Genomic DNA, 20780 nt, shown 5'->3' with positions numbered 1-20780 from the left:
CAAATTTTCATCCATGCCCGTAAGTGAATTGGCCCGTGATTTTGCCTTCTGGTGCCGTCTTCGTATGTTTTGTATTCAAAGCTGTAAGGTTCCTCTGGCTTCATGAAGGGACTCAGAGAGATTGCCCGCTTTCTCTCCCCTCCAGAACAGTTTCTATCACGTGAGGATTATCTTTCTTTGAAGGTTTGGCAGCAGGTGGGACCATCTGGCCTGGTGATGTTTATGTGGCTGCGGACAGGCAGAGCTGTGATAAAACCCTACACCTCCAGTTCACTTGCTGTGTCGGGTGTGTTCAGATTTTCAATTGCTTCTTGACTTAGAGTAGGTAACGTTATTTTTCTAGAAAATTGTTCCTGTTCTCTGGTTTCATGTTATTGGTATAATGCTTTTATAATTTTTATTTTATTTTTTATTTTTTTATTTTTTTGTGATTTTGGTTTATTTTTTATTTTTATTTATTTTTTTATTGTTTGAAGTATTACAAATAGTAGTACATATGTCTCCTTTTTTTTTCCCCATTGACCTCCCCTACCCCCCAGTACATGCCTTTACCTGCCCCCCCTGCTTTTATAATTTTAAAAGTTCAATTCTATCTGCCATTTTAAATTTGTGCTTTTGCCTCTTTTGTCCTTTATCTGTTTGCTAAAGGATATTTTGAGAATTGTTTTATTTCAAAAATCATCTCTATTGTTTCTTTGCTTCCAAGTTCCATAGGTGCCCTGTGGCTACAATCAGAAGCCTCTTCCTTAGGTTCAAGACAAAGTGAAATAATACTTATCGAATATATATATAATATATATATAATATAAATAATACTTATCAAATATATATATAATATATATATAATATGCACCTCTAATATATATATTAGAGGCCCGGTGCATGAATTCGTGCATGGGTCGGGTCCGGCCAGCCTGGCCAGGGGGAGGGGACATGGGCGGTTGGCCAGCCTGCCTGCTGGTCGAACTCCTGGTCGAGGGGACAATTTGCATATTACCTTTTATTATATAGGATATACACTGAGTGGCCAGATCATTATGCCTTCAGAGATCATAATAATCTGGCCACTCAGTGTATATACATATCCAATAATGTGCATATATACACACAGCAATATACATGTATAATAGCACATAGGTAAACATAGCACATACATACGTGCACACATATACACAACATACAATACATGCATATATGTGTACACACACAAACACACACACACACACACACACACACACACACACTCAGCACATATACAGCAGTGACCACGATGGACAAAGCCTACTCTCAGCACAATCCAGGGAGGAAACACACGTTTAGACGCAACTACCTGCTACAACCACGGCAGAAAACTAACAAGGTGGGGACTCGGAGGTCCTGAGGGGTGAGGGCAGCTGGGAGAAACCGGGCGAAGGGATGAAGGAGCGAGCAAGCACCCTCTTGGCCGCCCTTAGCAGACGGGACCCCTCCTTCAATGCCACTCAAAGGCCACACTCAGGTGTGTTTGGGCAGCTCTCCCAGGATGGAGGATGTGGCTGAGTGGACAGGGCGGGGATGCACACTGCCACCCCCAGTCCTTATGACACTGGGGCCCCAGGCCAACACCTCCTCCACCTCCCCACTTCCATGGGGCCCTGCCTGCCCTGGGTCAGGGGGTCCCTCGGCCTGGACAGGGGCCCTGGAGCACCTGGGCCTCTTCCTAGTGGTCACTAGCTGCCCACCTGCAAGTGCTGACTGAGGACAGACTGGGCCTGTGCTGATCCAGGTCCCGGAGCAGAGGGACAAGCAGACGGACACTGTGCCTCCCCGGAGATGATGTTCCGAGGGGAGGTTGTCGGTGAGCAGGAAGAGCGCAGCTTCCGACGAGATAATGTCCCCATGGAACGGGGTGCTGTCACAGAGGAGCTGCTCAGGGAACTCTCACAGGTAACGGCTGGACGGCTGGAGGGGATGGAGCACCGAGGGGGGAGGGGCCGGTATTTAAAGTGGGGTGGCTCCAGAAGACCGCCCCAAGGGGTGACACTCAGCAGCAGAGACACTCCAAATGCACCGAGGAGCCAGCTGTGGAGTCAGGGACTTGGTGACATCATGAAGGTGATTGTGGAAATGGGGGCAGAGAAATGAGATAAGGAGGCAGGGGTTTTATTTGTTTTTGCTTTTTTTTTTTTTTTTTTTTTTTTTTTTAAGAAGGCATTACTGAATGCTGGTACGTGGATGGGAGGGATTCAGCAGAGAGGGAGAAACGAGAGAAGTGGAGGATCCAGCCATGGTGGTGGGACAGGAAGTGGGAAGGTGACACTGTTCTTTCTTAGGCATCCCCTTTTTCAGCAAAAGTAGAAGGGGAGGTCAAATACTGGGATTGAGGAAAGAGAAGAGGGATTTGGGAGGTTTGAAGAGAGAGGAGCCCTTACCCCGACTGCTGTGAACTGAATTGTGTCCCCTTCAAATTCACCTGTTGAAGCTCTAACCCACAATGCAACTGTATTTGGAGATAAGGAGATAATTAAGGTTAAATGAGGTCATAAGGGTGGGGCCCTGATCTAATGTGATTAGTGTCCTCTTGTGAAGAGACACCAGAGGGCGCTCCCTCCCTCCTTCTCGTGTGCATCTCCCCACAACCTCCCCAACCCTCCCACCCTCCTATGGCCCAGTGTGAGGACAGAGAGAAGGTGGCCATCTGACTCCAAGCAGTGAGCTCTCCATGGCCAGCACCTCGAGCTTAGACTTCCAGCCTCCAGAAGTGTGAGAAACAAACGTCTGTTTTTAAGCGACTGCCTGCTGTGTTTTGTTGTTTTGTTATGGCACCCGAGCGACTAATGCACTCACTGGCAGGAACTCAGGACCTGTGAGTATTTCCTAATAAAAGCAAACAACACATGCACTGCGTGGAAACGGGCCACACGATTCTCTCTTTTTAACATATTTTACTTGTTTATTGTGTGTTCTCCATGGGAATGAAAGCTCCTGGAGCAGGGACTGGTCTGTATTCCCTGGTACCTACCGCTGTGCCTGTATACAGCAGGTGTTCAATAAATGTTTTTGTAGACTGGATGGCATGAGTTTGGCAGATCTTTGGGGTTTCTGCGGAGGCTGGTACAGGAGAGGGGGCGAGAGGGGAACCCTGCCACCTCCCATTTTCACTGACCCCCAGTGGGGGTCAGTGGGTGCAGAGGTACCCCAAGCAGCCTTTGGGAAGGGATGGGGAAGCTGGGTTTCTGCCTGTGGACCCCGTGGTCTGGGACGGGCCCCAGACTTTGAGACAGAACATACACATTTGGGGGAGTCACCCTTCAGGCACCAGCTCCCTGAGGAACCAGAAGAATGGGCTCTCCTGGGCTTGAAGGCACTTGGGGAAGGAGGGGGAAGGAGGGGAAGGAGCTGACCCTCCTCCCCCGCCCCAGCTGCTAATCTCTGCCAGGGCCCCGGCTCCCTCTGGGCTCTGTCTCACAAAGTCCTGCCTGAGAGCCCCCAGAGGCTCAGGGCTCCATCCGGAGTGAGGTCCCTCTCATGGAGCCAGAGTTGGGGTGCCGGGCCCAGCAGAGGTGAACCACATGATTCTTAACTCTGGCTTCTCCACAGTGATGGGACCTGCACGGTGGTGGTGGTGGTGGGGAGGGGGGTGGTGTCCCGGCCAGGCCTGAATCAGGTCCTGGCACATAGTCGGCACTCAATAAATGTGGAGTGGCCACTAAGCTAAGTGCTATGTTCTGTGCCCCCAGACTCCCAGGCTCTCCTGCCCTCTGCATGGTCTGACCACGCCTGCTCAGGTGGTGTGCCCCTTGGCCTGTGAGGCTCACCCCGGGCCTGCATATGACTTGACCCATCTCGTGTCCCCGGGTCCCTAGCACAAAGCCGATGTAGCAAACGCTCAGAAATGACCTGCTGATGGACGAGGGCTTAAAATACAGACTCTACCGTTAGCTTTACTCTGTCCTCCTGTCCTCCAAAGTCTTGTCTGAATTGTTGTGGATTCCACGGAAGACTGGTGGAAATGTGTTATTTCCCACGACTGTTATCATATTGTCCATTTCTCCTTGTGCTTTAAAGATCTTAAAAATTTGCATACATGAAACACCAGTCTTATTTGAAAAGATCTGAATGCTAAGCAAATAGTAAGATCTTGCCCTGATCTCACCCTCATGTCATTGTCAATGGTGTGATTATGTCCTTAAAGGTTTTGGGCTGTGCATTTACATATAACTTTGTCTTTACATAAATGAAAATATATTACCCAGCTGTTTCATAAGCTGCTTTTCCAAAACCTAATTGTAGCTTTTCCTTCCACTGTGTCCCCGGCAGCTGCCTGTCGCACCTCCGTCCTGGCTCTGCCATCTCGTTGCTGGAGGTGCCCCGTGCGGCAGCACCGTGGGCCATGTAAACCCGGAAGGGGCGTGAGGCAGGCTTCATCAGCCCCGTGCAGAGATGCAGGGTCAGAGAAGTGGAGACACCTGCCAGGTCACCCAGCTCACCCGCGGCTAGCGGGGCTGCAAGGCATCGCTTGTTCCCATCATGCTGTCCCGCCTCCGCCCGGGGCAAACACAGGGCCTCTCACCTGCTCCCGATGTGGTGCCCTGTCCTTCAGGGACGGGTGGCCGCCCCCTCCGCGTGCTGCTGGCCGGACCCTTTGGCAGGTCCCCTTGGCCCGGGCCTCGGAGCTGTTTTTCCTCTGTCTCCCACCCGGGCCTCAGTGGAGCCCTGTCCCCCGGACCCTTCGAAAAACCTTCTCCTGCTCCTTCTGAGGAGCCAAAGGGAGCTGAGATATAAATGCAGGAAGGGCCCCCACCCCCCGGGCTATGGGAGAGCAGCCGGGGCTAATGGTCTGCCAGGCGTGCCCTCAGCTCCTGCTCAGGGGAGGGCTGGGATGCAGGGAAATGGATGGGACGTGGGGCCTTCGGGGAGCAGTGGGAGACTCACCTCTCTCCCCGCCATCCTTCCTGGAGGCCATCTGGGACAGCCTCAGAGACCTCAGAGCATTAGCAGGCTCCCTCATCGGCAGCCAGGGCTCTTGTGGGCTGGGAGAGGCCATTATGGCTGCCCTGCTGCCTGCACGTGGAGGCGCTGGCTAATGGGCTTGCCCAGGGCTCTGCGGCTGCAGGGTGGGGAGGAAGGAGCACTGGACCCCGAGTCCAGGACCTCATTTCACGTCCAAGTTCTGCAACTTGCTCGTTGGGACCATGTAGTTCAGGTGACCTGAGCACCCACATCCTCACCACGTTGCTCAGAGGCCCTCCCAGGCCGCCCTCAACTCCGCCCCAGAATCGGGGGATTTCAACCGAATGGGGTCCCAGGGCGACTGGGAGAAACGGGATTATCTCAGCCCTTGTGGGGACCCTCCCCCACATCTGCTGAGCCCACTCTCCTGCCTGGTAAGTGAAGAATCCGGATGAAACTGGGTCCCTCCAGGGCAGGATGGAGGCTGACACTGTACCTGTATCACCTGGCATGCCGGGCAACCTGCTGGGCAGAGCAAGTGCTGCGTGTTGGGCGACTGAAGTTTGAGGTCCCTGGAACTGCGTGTTCACTCTCCCTGCGCTGCCCTGGAGCGGAGGGGGGAGCATGGGACACGCTGGGCACCAGCCTTGGAAACAAATGTGAGTGAGGAGGGGAAAGGTGGGACCTCAGACCTTGAACCAGGGACCGACGCAGATCGCCGTTGATAACAGCGGTGACTCAGGGCAGGGGCGTGGACGATGCTGCTCTTGCAGGAACCACTCCAACTGCCAGGGGCTCTTCTCCTGGCTTTGCAGGGCCGGGGAGGACTTCTTGCCTCAGGAGCCTCTCCCAGGCGGTGGTTTTCATTGCTCCAGTGGAGGCCGCTCAGCTGAGCGTGAGAATGGGCCAGCAGAGGAACACGGGACCTCAGACCTGAGACAGACACACTGCCCAGGAGGGTGTGAGCTTCCCGAGGCAGGAATTCTCATGCTCTTGCACCTCCTTGTGCCTGGTGTGTGCAGAGGCTCATGTTTCATTTTTTAAAAATATATTTTTATTGATTTCAGAGAGGAAGGGAGAGGGAGAGAGAGATAGAAACATCAATGATGAGAGCGAATCATTGATCGGCTGCCTCCTGCACGCCCCACACTGGGGATGGAGACCGTAACCTGGGCATGTGCCCCAACCGGGAATTGAACTGTGACCTTCTGGTTCATAGGTCTATGCTCAGCCACTGAGCCATGCCGCCCCGCAGAGGCTCACATTTCTTTACTAATTATGGATGCATGGACCTGGAGCCCATCTACACCTGAACTTTTCCGTAACTGGGGCCAACCCATTCTGTGTGTGCGCGCGTGTGTGTGCGCGCCCACACGCATGTGCATTTCAATAGGGATTCTGTCACCTGCAATCAAGAATCGTGACCAGCAGGGGAGCTCAGACCTACCTGGAGGAGGCAAAGAGGCAGGTTGCAAATCCCTCAGGCGTGCGCTCGGCTGGGCCTGGTGGGATGACGCACACGGTGACATATTCCCTGCGACAGGAGGCAGCTCAGCTCTGCTCCCCTGCCCAGGGCGGTTGTTTTCATTGCTCCAAGGTCTCAGGGAGGCCATTCAGCCAAGGCCCAAGCTGCGGCTGAGTCCCAAGACTTGTGCCGAGTGAGCATGTCCGGCCCGGGTTTAGAATCAAGGCCTGTGACTCTACAAGGGGCCTGGTTTTGGTTACTAGTTCATGGAGCTGATGGCAAGCAAGGAAGCCAAACACCATTATGTTCCTTGCAGGCTATTGGACTGAGAGGCTCAGTTCCGCGTGGGCTTCCAGCCAGAAGCTGCCTGCAGCTCTCAGGGGGTGGTTTTAGGTGAGATGGGCGGGGCATCCTTCCCACTCCCCTGGCCCCGCCTCCCGCTCCAGGGCCCAGGTGTTATGGGCTTGGCCAACCAAGATTCAGGTGAAAATCATTTCTAGAACTGCCCCCTCACCCCCAACTTACACCGCCCCCAGGCTAGATTAGAGTTAGGTTTCTGTGCTTGTCACCAAGCATCCTGACTGCCGTGGTATAAACATCTGGTAGGAAACTGATCTGTAATCGGTAATCGACACTCTCCAGTGGCATAAAGCAGAGTGGCTGCCTCCGGCTGCCTGCGTTCTGGAGGAGATTTTTGCCGGATGACGGAAAGGTTCTTTCTGGGGGGGATGAAAACATCCCTGTATTGACTTGGTGAAGCCACGGTGTGCGCACGTGTCGGAGATCATTGGACTGGATACGAAATGGGTGCGTGTATGTAAAGTCAGACCGCAGTGAAACCAGTTAGAAAACCTTTGAAAACATGTCTGAGCGGGGAGGCCTGCGGGGTTGCCAGGAAACTTCGCGCTGGCATTCCGACTCCCTGAGCCGCGTTTTCCATGAGTCCTCGCTCTGTGAACTGTGCCCTTTTGTTTCCGCCGAGCCCCTACGGGCTGCTTCCCAGCCCCACTGGCTCCGAATATGCTCTTTTGCTCTCGCACTCGGCTGTCCTGATCCGGAGGGCCTGCCGTGCGCTGGCACAGCTTTGGCCTGGTCAGCCCGCATTGGGGGCGCATCTCCCGGGACCTGGCTTCTCCCCACGCACGGGGAGGCGGGGCCAGAACGGCACCATCTGTTCAGCCTGCCTTCGGCACGAAGCCCGTGGTTCCGGGAAGGAGTCCTCTGGGCCAGGGGAGCTGTGCTCATGCCGAAGATCTGGGGTTTTAAAATTCTGGCATACAACAGAAAAGCCAGGTTATCGCAAACCCGCAGCGGGCGGGGCATTCGGGAAAGCGGGGCGGGTGCCAGACAGCGTGCACGCCCTCTCAGAGGATGAAGACAGGAAGGGGCCTTGGCTGGCAGGCTGTTTGCCGTCGGTGCTGCCTGTTGAACACGTGTCTGCCTCCCATCCCCGCCTGGTTGCAGATGCCCTCGAAGCCGTCCCTTCGGTCTCGGTCGCGTGTGGAATCCAACCAGGATGGTCTGGGTCCTTGGGCTGTGACGGCATCACCCAGGGCCCAGCTCCCAGGGCTTTGCTGGTGGGAGACACGAAGGGGAGAGGCCTGCGCTTCCAGGGAAGCGAGCTGGCCACTGCGGAGCCTGTGGATGGTGACCGGGCTCAGCCAGGGCCGCCCACCTGCTGGGGCTGACCTTGGATGAGGAGCCTCCGTCTGTGAGCCTGTTGTGAAGATCAAATGAGATTTGTAGGCGGAGCTCTCAGCGCAGGGCCCACTGCACATAGTAGGCCCTCGATAACCGGCAGTCACTGCCTTCATCACCTGTGCTTGCGATGGGCTGTTACATGCAGGGCCCTCCTTCCGTGGCCACTTCTCCCTTCCCTCCTCGTGCCCCAATGCCTGACCGCACAGCAGCACCGAGGTCCCGTGCCGGGGGCGGGGGGTGTGGTGGCCCACCTTCCCGAGCTTGCCCTGGACGTACCCTGCTCATCCCTGGCATTGGCTGTGGCTTCTCCTCGTGGTCATTTCTGCGGAGACAGTGGTGGGAAGCACAAGAAAGCACAGAGCTCTGCCCTGACCCCGGCCCACCCTGTCCCTTCCCCCTCCCAATCCTGCATGTCCCGTGGGATAGACAGTGAGGCTTAGTAATAACCAGGAGCTGGGGAGGGGACCACGGGTCTTTCTTTGTTCTTGTAGGAATGGCGGTACCCACTCCCCGAAACTCAGTTCTATTATTCTGTGGACCAGCGGGTGTCAGGGGAGAGTGGCTAGATCCCTGGTTCCAGACAATTTCAGGGTGAATATCAGTGATGCTTGGAGCCCTTCCCTCCTGCTTTCACTCAACACCCAGAAAGAAGGCAGCTGGGGGGAGGAGGGGACACTGGGGCCCAGCTGTGCTGCCTTAGGGAGTGGGGTGGGGTGGGAGCACAGCACATCGCCCCATCCCTGCCTGGCTCCCTGGCCTGCTTGAATAATTAAACACCGGAGCAGGGAGCGGTGGAGGCCTGCGGTTGCTGCCTGGCCGTCATCTGTGCGTCGCCCTCCATTAGCCCAGAGGTGAGGTGGTCCAGGATGTGGGCGGGAGGGGCAGAGATGCTCCAGGGATGTGGGTGGTCGGGCAGAGGACGGCTTGGTCCCCAGTCACCTATAGCCATCGGCACAGGAGAAGTGTCTGCCGGCTGAGAGAGGCCCCGTTCCTGGGGTTCACCCCCCACCCTCCCAGGCCTGGTGCCTGCCAAGGGCGGATTCATGTTCACACCCAGGCCCTGGTTGTGGGTAAGGGATGCCCACCCACCCACCCACTGGGTCTGGGCTCTGAACCTCAGCAGGGAGGCCCCTCCAAACTCCTGGGGAAGCTCCCCACAGGGGCTCAGGGCTGGAGGCCGGGGTGGGGGCTCCTGAGGAAGCCGTGAACTCCAGGCACTGAAAACCCAGCCCCCAATGGCCCCCAACCGCCCCTCGGCCCCTTCAGGCCTGGGAAGGGTTCCACCACGAGGAGGTACCAGGGGAGCTTTTGGGTGGAGGGTCCTGGTCCGCCCCCTCACGTATGTCCCAGGCCCTCCTGGATTCTCTGAGTCCCCAGACATGACAGACATGGTGGCTGAACTCTGCTCTCCTGGATCCTCTGAGTCACATGGGGAGGGCACACCCCAGCTGCTGGGAGAAAGGCGGGCCGGCCCCGACCGCCATCACCTGAAGCTCTGGAACTGCACAGGGTCCCCTCTCTCTGCAGAGCAGGGCCTTGCGGGCAGGCGTGGCTGGGACTGTTGGGAGGGGAGCTTGGGAGCAATGGCCTGCAGTGGCCAGGAGGGATGAGTCAGCCGCCTCGGGGCCGGTCCTCAGGGAAGCGCATGTGGGTAGAATGCCAGCCTCTGGCGGTGCTGCTGCCTCGCTGGGCAGTCCACTCCGTTAGCCACCCCTCCTGCCCCGAGCGTGGGCCCAGCCCTCCCGCCTCTCCTGGCTCTCCACAGAGGAGGGGCCTGCCCTGCCCGGTCTCTCCTTAGGCCTGTGCAGTGGGCAGGCTCCCCCGGAGCTTCCACGGAGGGGCTGGGGCCCAGGCTGGACACCAGGAGCCCAGGGTGGGGCAGACTGGAGGCCAGGGGGCAGTCAGGATGCTTTTGGGCCTGGAAGCCACCTCCTGGGAGAGACCCCAGCCTACGCTGTGAAGTAGGGGGGTGCTGGGCAGAGGGGCGGCTCTGCTTCATGGAGTTTGGGACAGGGAGCAGTAGGAGAGGATGCAGCCCCACCCAGGAGCCTCCATGTGGACACACTGTGTTCCCCACAGGTAGGGCCGTAGTAGCCAGCACAGGGCCTGGTGCCAGGTGGGTGTGATGAAAACCGAGGCTCCCAGGGGAGCAGGGCACCTGGGTGGGTGAAAGAGGGCCCGGGAGGATGGTGTGGCTGAGGAGCAAAGCTCACATCCGAGGAGGGTGGATTCCCTACCAGGAGAGGGCACCTCAGAGGGAGGACAGACCAGTCCGGAGAGGACACACAGGGGCTGGGACAGAGCAGGTTGCGGGGAGGGTGGGGAGGGGGCGTGCACGGAAAGGAACAAGACTGCCAGGTCGGCCAGCGTGGTTGAGTGTTGACCTATGAACCAGGAGGTCACGGTTCAATTCCCAGTCAGGGCACAGGCCTGGTTGCGGGCTTGATCCCTAGAAGGGGGCATGTAGGAGGCAGCCAATCAGTGATTCTCTCTCATCATTGATGTTTCTATCTATCTCTCCCTCTCCCTTCCTCTCTGAAATCAATAAAAAAATATATATATTTTTTAAAGAAAGGAACACGACTATGGATAGGACAGAGGAAGTAAGATATAAAATGTTTATTGATGTACATTTATTTCATAAAACTTCCTTTGGCTACGCTGGGCCACTGTGCTTGGAGGTGGGCTGGGTGGCCAGGTAGAACCAGTGCCCACTTCTGGATGGTCTGCAGGCACCCAAGGCCCAGGCAGGCAGCAGCTGGCACACGCTGTGTGCTCCGGAAGGCTGCCGAGGCTGGCATGGAGCCAGAAAGGAGGGTGACCTTTCTGAGCTGGCTGAAGGTCCTCCTGTCCCCACCTGCCTGCTGGGACCAGAAACGCACCCATGAAAGTCACCAAGGATGCATCCAGGAGGCAGGGACATCACCTGCAGGAAGACTGAGCCACAGGCAGGTTACCCCGGACCCCCTCTCAGAGAGCTCCCCTTGCTCAGGTCTGCCACCAGCACTGCCTCGAGAGGGTGGCGTGGCGAGAACGGGTGCCCCACGGCGGGAGGTGCTGGTGGCCCACCGGTGCTGTGATGGCTGTGTCACTCTCAAGGGGGGCTCGTTCAGAGGGGCAGCAGGTGGTCAGGGCTTGGTGGCCCCCTTCTCTCCTTTCCAGACCAGCCTGGGGTGAGGAGAGGCCCCCACGGGGGGACACCTCTGTACAGTGGGTGCTGCTGATGCAGGAGAACGCTGCGGGGAGCCTGGCAGGACCACAGGGTCTGTTTGCAGGTGGCTGCTCAGTCTCTTGGTCACTCCCAGAGCCTCCAGCCCCGGGAGAAGGAGGCCTGAGGGGCTGGAAGCAGACGTTCCTCCTTGTACTCGGGCACCAGGGCAGCTGCCCAGGCCCTGTCCCCGGCAAAGGGTCTCTGGAGGTTCCTGGGGTCCCTGCCTCCCCTCCAGGTGCCCATCTCTCAGGAGGCATTCCCAGAGGGGCCCTGCATCTCCATGGTGACTGTGTTGGGTGTGCCGCCCCCAGCCTCGGCCAGCTCAGCGCCGTCTCGCAGGGCGCGCTGGAAGACCACTCTGAGAGGCTCCCACAGCCGCTGGGACTTGTCCCTCCCGGCCAGGAAGTAGACGACGGGCTTGGCGCTGCTGTTGATGCAGATGCACAGGTCGGTGACGTACTCGGGGAAGGGGGCCGGGATCCGGAAGGCCCAGAAGAGGAACCAATCGATCCCCAGGTAGATGGAGGACACGAGGAAGACCGAGACCACGGCCAGGATGACGTGGTTGAGCTTGGAGGAGCGCTGGCGCCGCCGGGCCCGGCATTCCACGTGCACGATGAGCGCCAGGCAGGGCAGCACCATGAGCGGGCAGAAGATCAGGAAGAGCAGGATGCCCAGGAAGATGTCCATGTGCGTGCAGGCCGTCCTGGAGGCCTGGCGGCCCAGGAACACGCAGAAGTAGTTGTGGATGCCGGTGACCAGGAGCGACAGGGTCCAGAGCAGGGCGCACACCACCGCCGACAGGCGCTTGGGCCGCTGCCGCCAGTACCAGGCGGGAAAGATGACCGACAGGCAGCGCTCGGAGCTGATGGCTGGCAGGAGGCTCACGCCGGCGAGGAACGTGCAGAGCCCCAGGATCCTGGACACGGCCCGGACGTACTGGGCGAAGGTGCCCAGGAAGCCGCCGGTGTTCAGGATGGACAGCACGGCCTTGCTAACGAGGTAGCCCACGTCGGCGCCCGCCAGGTGCAGGAAGTAGATGGAGAAGGGGCTCCTCTTGATGGAGAAGCCGAAGAACCAGAGCACCAGGCCGTTGCCCACCAGGCCGCACAGACAGAGCAGCAGGAAGATGTAGTTCACGACGGGCGGTGGCGGCAGCGTGGCGATCTGCTCGATGGTCAGGAAGCCGCGGCTGTGGAACTCCGGGGCCTCGCTCACGCCCGGGCACATCTGCGCGGGCACAGAGGGGAGGCTCCAGTGAGGCCTGCCGTGAGGCCCGCCCGCCCCGCACTTGCGTCCAGGTGTGCTGGTCCTCATTACAGACTCTCACTAGAGCAGACGACACCCCTGAGTCCACCCAGCGCCTCCACTCTGCGACCCAGAGTCTGGAGCTAGCCGCCTACAGGTGACAAGGGGAATACCCATCCCTCACAAGGGCACCGGGTCGCCCACCTGCCAGAACAGACACCAGTCAAAACGTGTCCACGCGTGCAAGGTAGAGAGAAGCTGAGGAGCCTTTCTGGACGGGAGACGAAAGAGACAGGGCCAGGAAATGCAGTGCCGGGTTCGAGACTGTGAGGGGTCTGACCCGCCGCCTGGGATGGCTGCGGAGAGGTGGGGGCACCCTGCACCCATGACGGTCCTGCATCTCTGGGAGAGTGGGTGGCGCTACGTATGGGAATGCCCTTGTCCTTCGAAGATGCAGGCTATCTGGGGGCAAAGGGGATCGGTGTCTGCGATTCACTTGCAAACAGTTCTGGGGGAAAAAGGGTAGCAAGAGATAGGGATAGGGATAGAGAGAGCGAGCTCATTGGAGAAAGGCCAACAGTGACCCGCTGAGGGTGTGCACTGTCCTGTTCTCCCAGGTTTTCTGTACGCCTGCACTATTTCACACTAAAATGTGAAAATATTTATTAAAAAATAAAACCACGTGCAAATTACAAACAGTGGGCCTGACTCACAGTGGGATCAGAGAGACCTGGGGAGTCAGAGGCGGCCCCTGCTGGGCCAAGGGGACCTCTGGGGTCTGGATGGGGGGGTGTCTGGGTCTGGTGTGGGGGTCCCTGGGGAGGGGGGTGCTGAGGCAGCGTGTATTTATCAGGCCCCAGGGAAGCACTTTAACTATTGATCAGCGTTTTAACAGTGGATCTGACTGCTCACGTCTGTCCAGCGAACCTCAGCCTGGCCTGCAGGGTCTGGGCTGGCCTGTACGTGCGTGAGGTGGGCCAGGTGCAGGAGGAGTGGGGGGCGCGGAGGCACACGGCAGAGCTCCCCGCTGAGTACGTGGCAGCCGCTGGGCTCCAGCCCATCAGCCTTCCCCGTCGCCGGAGGAGCCAGAGCGCTGGATGGTAATGTGATTCTCCTGATCTCTAAACGTTCACATTTAAACACACTGTGGGGCCACACACAACCCGTCTGCACGCCGGAGCTGTTCTCAGGCTGCCGGTTCTGACCTTGACCTCGCACTCCAGAGGCTGCCCCGGCACTGTCACTCCGTCCCACACCCGGGCAGGCATCACTGATCCATCTCAGACTCTTCACCACACGGCTGGAACCTGGCCGTGGCCCGGCCCCACTTCCCCCTTCTCCCCCTCTAAGGCTGGGTATCAGTTCCCATCACCCATGACTCAGAAAACAAGACAAAAAACAACAACAAATGGAAGGTCCTTGAGGCAGGACAGTTCTGCCACCTTCCGGAGGGCCCAGCTCGGGCAGGAAGCTGGGCCTGAAGGATTGCTCTCTGGGCCTGACACCCCATAACAAAGGGAGGGGCCTTCTCAGTCAGGTCGAGGGGAATCTACAAACAGGGACTGGAGGGTGTTGGCCAAACTTTGGGGAGCCTTCGTGAGGTCACTTTAAGCGGGTCCTGTTCTCCACCTATCTTCCTATAAGTACATTTATGGCTCAACGTCTGTCTGTCAGCCCCCAAGCCCCTAGCTTGCTCTTTATTCAGCATTTCCTGCTGGTGGCCTTGACCACCCCAGGCCCCAGAGTAGCCTCCTGCCAGCCGCCTCTGAGCCGGGGACGGACCTAGTGATTCCTGAGACTGGGGCCTGAACAAGCCCGTGGAGGACCGGCCTGGCCACCGGGAGGGGACTGGCTGCAGAGGCCGGGTCGGACGGAGCGGATCACAGGCTGGAAAAAGCCTGCAATCCGGTCCTGGAGTCAGAGCGGGAGGCCCGGGTGAGTCACTGGGCGGGGAGCTGCCATCCCCAGACACATGCCGCCTGTAAAATGCCCGTCCTGGAGCCTGGCCCCCTCCCGCCCTGCCTTTTGTCAGGGGTTTCTGGAGGCTCCGCCCAGCCAGTCCCATCTCTGCTCCCCATGGCTGCCACTCCACGTGGTCCCTGCCAGAGGAGGGAAATGCCAGGGGTTGGAGGTCAGGGCCCTGGGCAGGCGTCCCGGCTCTGCCCCCACCTCCGGGCTCACCCCGCCAAGCCACTGAGCTAGTGGGAGCCTGTCTCCTCCTTTGACTCGAAGTTTCTTCCACTGTGAGCGCCCGTCGCCTGGATCAGAAGGGAATCCCAGTGTTCAGGGGCCTCTGGGAAGAAGGGGTCCTGGGGGGGGGGCGGGTTGTGGGTTTCAGCCACCGCTGGTGTCTGAAGACAGGAGGCAGATGTGACTAAGACCCCGGCCGTGGGCGACATGAGCAGGGTGATTCGGAGCAGGCAACGCTTTTGGGACTGGAAGCCACGTGTCAGAGATCACCGGATTATAATGATCCCGGGGTGGCCGTGGGAAGTAGCCAGCCGCCAGTCTCTACAGGGAAGAGCTGAAAGGCGGTCTCTGGGTTGGTAACTGAAGCCCCCCAGGGATTCAAGGGTGTCAGTCCCCTGCGCTGGCCTCACTGAGGAGCACTCCGGGGATCCAAGGGACCCAGCGACCAGCGCCAGGCCGTGTGGCCCGAGGGGCCCTGCTGCCCACCTGCGCCCTGTGGAGCAGAGGGGGTGGAGGTGGGGAGATGCTGGGCAGGCTGCCCCTCCCACCGCACTGTCCCACAGACGGGGCATGGCGGGCCTTTGGCACTTGCCTTGTTCCTGTTGGTGGGATGGGCCTCCCAGGAGCAGTTTGCAGCCATCTCCGGGCCTGGGGAGTCCAGATTCCTCGCGGCTCTGCTCACAGCTCACGGGCCGGCGCAGCCCACCTGTGAAGGCAGGAAGGGCCGCATCAGGGCAGCAGTGTTCTCTGTCCCTTCCCAGCCCTGTCCCCAGGGCCTCACCTTAGAGGAGAGGTGCCAAGTAGTCACCTGGCTCCCTGAGAGGCAGGGCCATGTGGGCGGCACAGAGCAGGTCGCCTCCTCCTGCCTGTGCCCCTCGTTCACACCATGCTGACATGCTAGTGAGACCCACACATATTTCCTGGGTACCACCTCTGTGCTCAGCCCATGCGGGGACACGGGTTCCCCGAAGTCAGACCCAGAAGGCAGGGAGGCTTCCTGGAGGAGGTGGCCTTTGGCTGGGCCCGTGTTTGTAACATGCTAAGGGGTCTGGTCTTTCCCTTGAAGGTAGGACAGCTCGGTCATCATCAGCATCATTGTCACCACCATCAACCCCTCTGTCAATGGCTGCCAGCTGGGAGCTGAGTACTGTGCCAGCTCACCTACACCCATTGCCCCACATCCATCATCCCATTTGTTCTTTTTTTTTTTTTTTTTTTTTAAAAAATACTTTTTGCTTTCAGAGAGGAAGGGAGAGGGAGAGAGAGATAGAAACATTAATGATGAGAGTCATTGATCGGCTGCCTCCTACACTCCTCCCACCAGGGACCTAGCCCGCAACCCAGGCATGTGTCCTTGACCGGAATCGAACCTGGGACCCTTCAGTCCACAGGTCGATGCTTTATCCACTGAGCCAAACAGGCTAGGGCCGTTTGTCCTTGTGATCAGCTATAAGGCAGGTATTGTCATTGCCCTTTGATGGGGCACAGGGCTCAGGGGGGTGAGGTCGCCTGCCCAGGGGCACAGGCCACTTCCACTGTGTGCGCTGTGGCGTTGCAGGCTTGTGGTCAGGACTCCAGCGGCCATGAAGGCAGGAGCAGTTGGAGGGAGCAAGCCAGCAGGGTTCTGCCGTGGCCCAGGCTCCAGGCTGGTGGAGGGGCAGCTGGACTCAGCCAGGCAGGTCTGGGGGCCCTAGGAGGGGCGACAGTCTCAGGAGGGGGCTTCCCTGCCAGAGACAGGTTCACCCAGGCAGGGCAGAGCTCATTGGTCCACCTGCTCCCGGGGGCCCCACCTGAGCTCTGCCTCCACAGGCAAGCACCTAGTCCTGCTGTGCAGGTGGGGAAACTGAGGCTGTGTGTGGAGGAAGGGTCTTGCAGGGGCACAGGCGCGGCCAAAGGCCGGGCCTCTCCTCAGCTGGAGGGAGCGCTGGGCAGCGCACACAGCTCTACTCCCCCGGAATTCCTTCCTCCGCAGGCTGGGCAGCCCCCTCCACGCCCCCACCAGCTCGGGGCAGAGGCCCCCGCAGCAGCCAAGCCCATTATTGGCTGGAAAGGGGGGCTGTCTGTGTGGGTTGCCATCCTTCCTTAAACCTTGGTAGCCCCCGCCACCCCCAGTCCGCGCGCCAGTGCAGCCCGCAGAACACAAGACCACATGTGGTTGGGCCAATCAGCCCTGGACAGCAGCCGGTACAGCGTGGCGGCTGCACGGGTGCCCCGGAGAGGTGACTTGCGGGGTGGGTGGGAGTCCTGTGGGCGAGTCCCTGATGTGCGTGTGGTGCGGGTTTGCAGATGGCAGTGCAAGGAGGTGTGCGTTTTACACCACCGCGCCCCCACCTCTCCAGTCTTGACTCTAGTTGGACCACTGTACCCATCACCAGGGGTAGGCCTCATGCCTCGCCACCTACTGGGCTTGCCCAAGCTCTCCACGCCAGCCTGCAACCCCAACCTACCCGCCCCCCATCCTACCCAATCCCAGGTACACCCCCTGCACTGCACCCTCACTTCTCAGTGCCTGGACCCAGGATGTCCGGAAGCTAGAGAGCCCTGCCCTTGCACCTAGGCAGGTGAGACCCCCAACTACGCAGGGCCCCCAAAGGCAGCTGGCTGGGACCTGCGCATGGTACCTGGCTTGGACGGGGCCTGGAGTGGGCCCCCAAGCCCCCCTCTGCTGACCGATGGAGGGGTGGGTGCCCGTGTGTGTCTCTGAGCCCTCAGAGAAGAGCTATTGCACTCACACAGAGGGACCAGAAGCCAAGTGGACCCCAGATGGGCCCTAGAAAGACATGTGTGTGGCATGTGCATGGGACATGGGTGAGTGCGTGTGAATGTGTGAGCTCCTCAGGTTGGGTTGGGCCTATGAGCGCTAAAGCAGACAGAAAAAAAAAAGCTGCCAGCTCAGCTCACTCCCGGCCCTCCTTTCAAAACCCAACACCCAAGGAGAGGCCCCTGACCACCTGTCTGTCTCCTCAGCCTCAGGAAGCTCTCATCTCCTCCCACCCCACTCACCACCACCAGCCCCAACCCTGTGCGGGCCCCAGGGGAGGCTGTCCTCCCGGAGGCCCAGGTGGGAATTCTCCAGTCTGCCTGCCAGCCCCTCTCCTTGTCCCCAGGCTGCCACCTGGGCAGGACCAGAGCATGGGCAGCCACTCCCCCAGACACAGAGAGCCTGCCTTTTCTCTCTCCAGCCTTCCCCACACCCCCCACCCCGCCAATCCTCTGCTCACAACGCATGTTGAAAGGCTTATCTGGGGCGGTGATACCTTCCAGAAAATTTCACCAACAGCCTCCATCCAATGCCAACTCCACATCAGGTGTCTCAGGCCTGGGAGAAGCGGGGACCCAGTTGTCCAGCCTCCTGTGGCTGCCAGGCTGATCCCTCTGTCCACCCCAGCGCTGGCCCCACACTGAGCTGCCTGAGCTCGGTGCCCAGGGAAGGGGGCAGCGCAGCAGTGGGGTGTGCAGAGTGCGGAGTGCGGAGTGCGGAGTGCGGAGTGCGGAGTGCGGAGTGCAAGCGAGCAGGGAGCCCTCTCCCCGAGCTTGGGATACTGCCCGCTGGGTGTTCCCTCCCCACCCTTCCAGGCTTGGACAGCTGCTGCCGAGGGTGGTGGAGGGACAGAGGGGGAGCCCACACCCACTGGTGAACAGAGCAGGGCCTGGGGGTGGAGGACAGCTTGGGAGTCGGGAGTTGCCAGAACACCGGGGCCAGCCCCACAGAAGGGGGACTCTCGAAGGCCCCCAATGTCCCTGGGACTTCTGGAGCCGAGAATGCTGGGTTGGTGACAGCCCTCTCTGGGGCTTCAGGGCTCCTCCTTGGGGCTGTGGTTTCTGGGAGCTGCCTGCCCCAAAGGTGCTCACCTCATCCCCCTGCCCTGCTTGGCCTTCGCCCTGTAGCCTGGCTCCTGGCCCTCCCTCCCCTGGGCCCTGGGCCCCATGGAGCTACCTGCAGCTGTCCGGATCCTCCAGGGCCGCCCCTTTGTGGAGGGCGCTTCGGTGATGCCCGCCTCCGGCTGCGATCCCCGAGGCAGCAGGCCAGTGTGGAGCAGGGCTGGAGGCTCAGCAAACGAGAGCCAGAGTGTGGAGAGCCCGCGCCTGCTGCTGGGGAGATGGCTTTGGAAGCAGAACCCGCCCCAAACCCAATTCCAGGCCCGGCAGGAGGGGAGGGAGGGAGGAGGAGGAGGGGCGGAGTGGGATGAGGCTTGGGGAAGGAATGCCCTGCTCAGGAGCCCCCCCCTCCCCCCAGAGCCCCACTGGGAACTCATCTCTCTGCCTGGTGACGTCAAGTTGGCCCGAGCACTGTGGCCAGAGTCCAGCTGTTAATCTCCCGCGCATCCTGGAGAGAGGGGCGTCCGCTGTCCACTTGCGGGTGCCTTCTCTCGGCAGCTCCCACTGGGCCTTTTGGGGGCACAGGTCCAGGAGGGGGGCCCCCACGGATTGTCCCAGTGTACTGAGGGGCTGATATGAGAAGCCAGGAGACAGCAGGCGAGGGCTCCGCAGAGGGGGAGGTGCAGGCGTGTGAGAGGTAGACTTGGCAGGGGACAGGGAGGCCACCCAGGTGGCACGCCTCTTCCCCGCCCACCCCGGAATCTGCCCAGGGCCCCCACGGGCCCTTGGAACCAGGAATTCCCTGCTCCCAGCCCTAATAGCAATCAGATGGCCCAAGTGGAAAATCACTGCGCTCGCTCGCCGGGGCCGAGCCGGGAACTGGCGGCTGTGGGTGCCTGGTGTGTGCGCTGTCCACGGGGAGGATGAGTCAACCTCTACTCCCCCCCACGAGCACCGTGGGGTCCTGGGGCCCCGAGCCAGAGCCTGGGGGGTGCAGGCGCCCCAGCGGTGGCATGAGGACGGGGGCGGGGAGGAGTGGCTTCCCAACGAGCCCCTTGGGAAGGCCCCTCCTGCCCCGGTCCAACTTTCTCATGGCCAGGGAGCCTGAGGGAATTCCAACCAGCGTTTTCCCGACAGGAGCAAGCGGTGCCCAGATCGTGTGTGGGTCCTCTGTGGGCATCTGGAAGGGAGCCTGGAAAGAGAGCTCCCCTGCACCTGCCCTGGGGCTGCGGGCCTCTGCCCCGGAGGAACCGGTGTCCCTGCCCAAGTGCAAACCTCCACGGGAGGAGGGAGGAGGGGCTGCTCCCTGCGAGCCCAGCTGGCCTGGGGCGGGGCAGGCGGAGGCTCCAGGATGCTGAAGCTCTGGCCACGCCTGGGCTGAGAGGCTGGGCAGGCAGCAGGCAGCGGGGACCCCCCCCCCCCCCCCCCCGGTCAGGGCAGGCCAGCTGGGGCCCAGCTGGGCCACTTGTTTATGTGGGGAGGCCAAGGGGAGGTGGGGGAGGCTGGAGGAGGCCGAGTCCAGGCAAGTTCCAAGTGTAATTGCATTTGGACACTTAAAAGGAATTGTGTGAAGTGGCAGTGGCTCCGAGGTCCACCGCCTTATTTGGTGTGGAAATTGGTTTCCTCTGAAACTAATGAGAGGTGCTTGGAGTGGGGAGCCATCCTCTGCTCGGGTTTGTGGCTGTTGCCACCCGAAGGCTGGGCTCCCGCAGGGACAGCGGAGCGAGCCGGCAGGCTGGGAACGTGGGGCTCCTGTGGCCGCTTCAGTCCTGGGCGGTCCTGGGCCTCGGTGTCCTCTCCTGTCGGGTGGAGGAGAAGTGACTCACAGAGCTGCAACGAGGAAGGGGTCAGATCCAGGCAGCAAAGCGCTGTGTGCACCTCAGAAAGGCTCTGCTCAAGAACTTTGTTTTTAATCGCCGCCCCCGCCACATGGGCCTCACAGGTGGACTCTGTGGTCTCACAGCACACCCCACGCCCCCTCAGGCCAGGACCCTCCTCTGCTGGGGGTTCCTGGGGGCAGGAGGTTCTGGGCAGGGCCGCCTGCTGCCAGATCTGCCCCCTGCAGGACGGTGGCCGTGGAGTAGAGCCTCTGCCCGCTCCTCTCACACTGTGGAAGCCAGGACACCTGTGGGGCGCCAGGCACTGTGCTCCAGGCTGATGAACCCGCTGAAGGCGAGCGGAGAGGCAGACCAGAGCCAGATGATCCGAATACGT

At 59.8% G+C, this 20780-nt stretch overlaps 1 protein-coding gene across 2 annotated transcripts; it reads right to left on the bottom strand.

The window, feature by feature from the left end:
• Positions 1-10690: 10690 nt before the first annotated feature.
• MRGPRF (MAS related GPR family member F) lies at positions 10691-19471 on the bottom strand. 2 transcript variants are annotated; one of them, XM_080640149.1, is made up of 4 exons: positions 18685-19471; positions 18005-18066; positions 15340-15453; positions 10709-12539 (listed from the first exon to the last, which is right to left on the bottom strand). In XM_080640149.1, exons 3-4 carry the CDS (start codon positions 15385-15387, stop codon positions 11556-11558), a joined length of 1032 nt encoding a protein of 343 aa, XP_080496275.1. In that variant the 5' UTR covers positions 15388-15453; positions 18005-18066; positions 18685-19471; the 3' UTR covers positions 10709-11555. The 2 variants fall into 2 exon arrangements, with proteins under 2 accessions (XP_080496274.1, XP_080496275.1); XM_080640148.1 differs by lacking the exon at positions 18005-18066 and having other exon boundaries at positions 10691-12539; positions 18685-19203.
• Positions 19472-20780: the final 1309 nt, after the last annotated feature.

Source organism: Plecotus auritus (genome assembly GCF_963455305.1).
Source record: "Plecotus auritus genome assembly, chromosome: 9".
NCBI lineage: Eukaryota > Metazoa > Chordata > Mammalia > Chiroptera > Vespertilionidae > Plecotus > Plecotus auritus.
This window is presented reverse-complemented; position numbering and strand designations above follow the sequence as displayed.

What these genes read in the sequence shown, in the direction of transcription:
- MRGPRF (XM_080640149.1), bottom strand. Translation starts at nt 15,387, where the DNA reads ATGGCTGCAAACTGCTCCTGGGAGGCCCATCCCACCAACAGGAACAAG. An exon ending in ATCCCACCAACAGGAACAAG is followed by an intron (nt 12,540 to 15,339) that starts GCAAGTGCCAAA and finishes GTGCCCGCGCAG; the next exon opens with ATGTGCCCGGGCGTGAGCGA.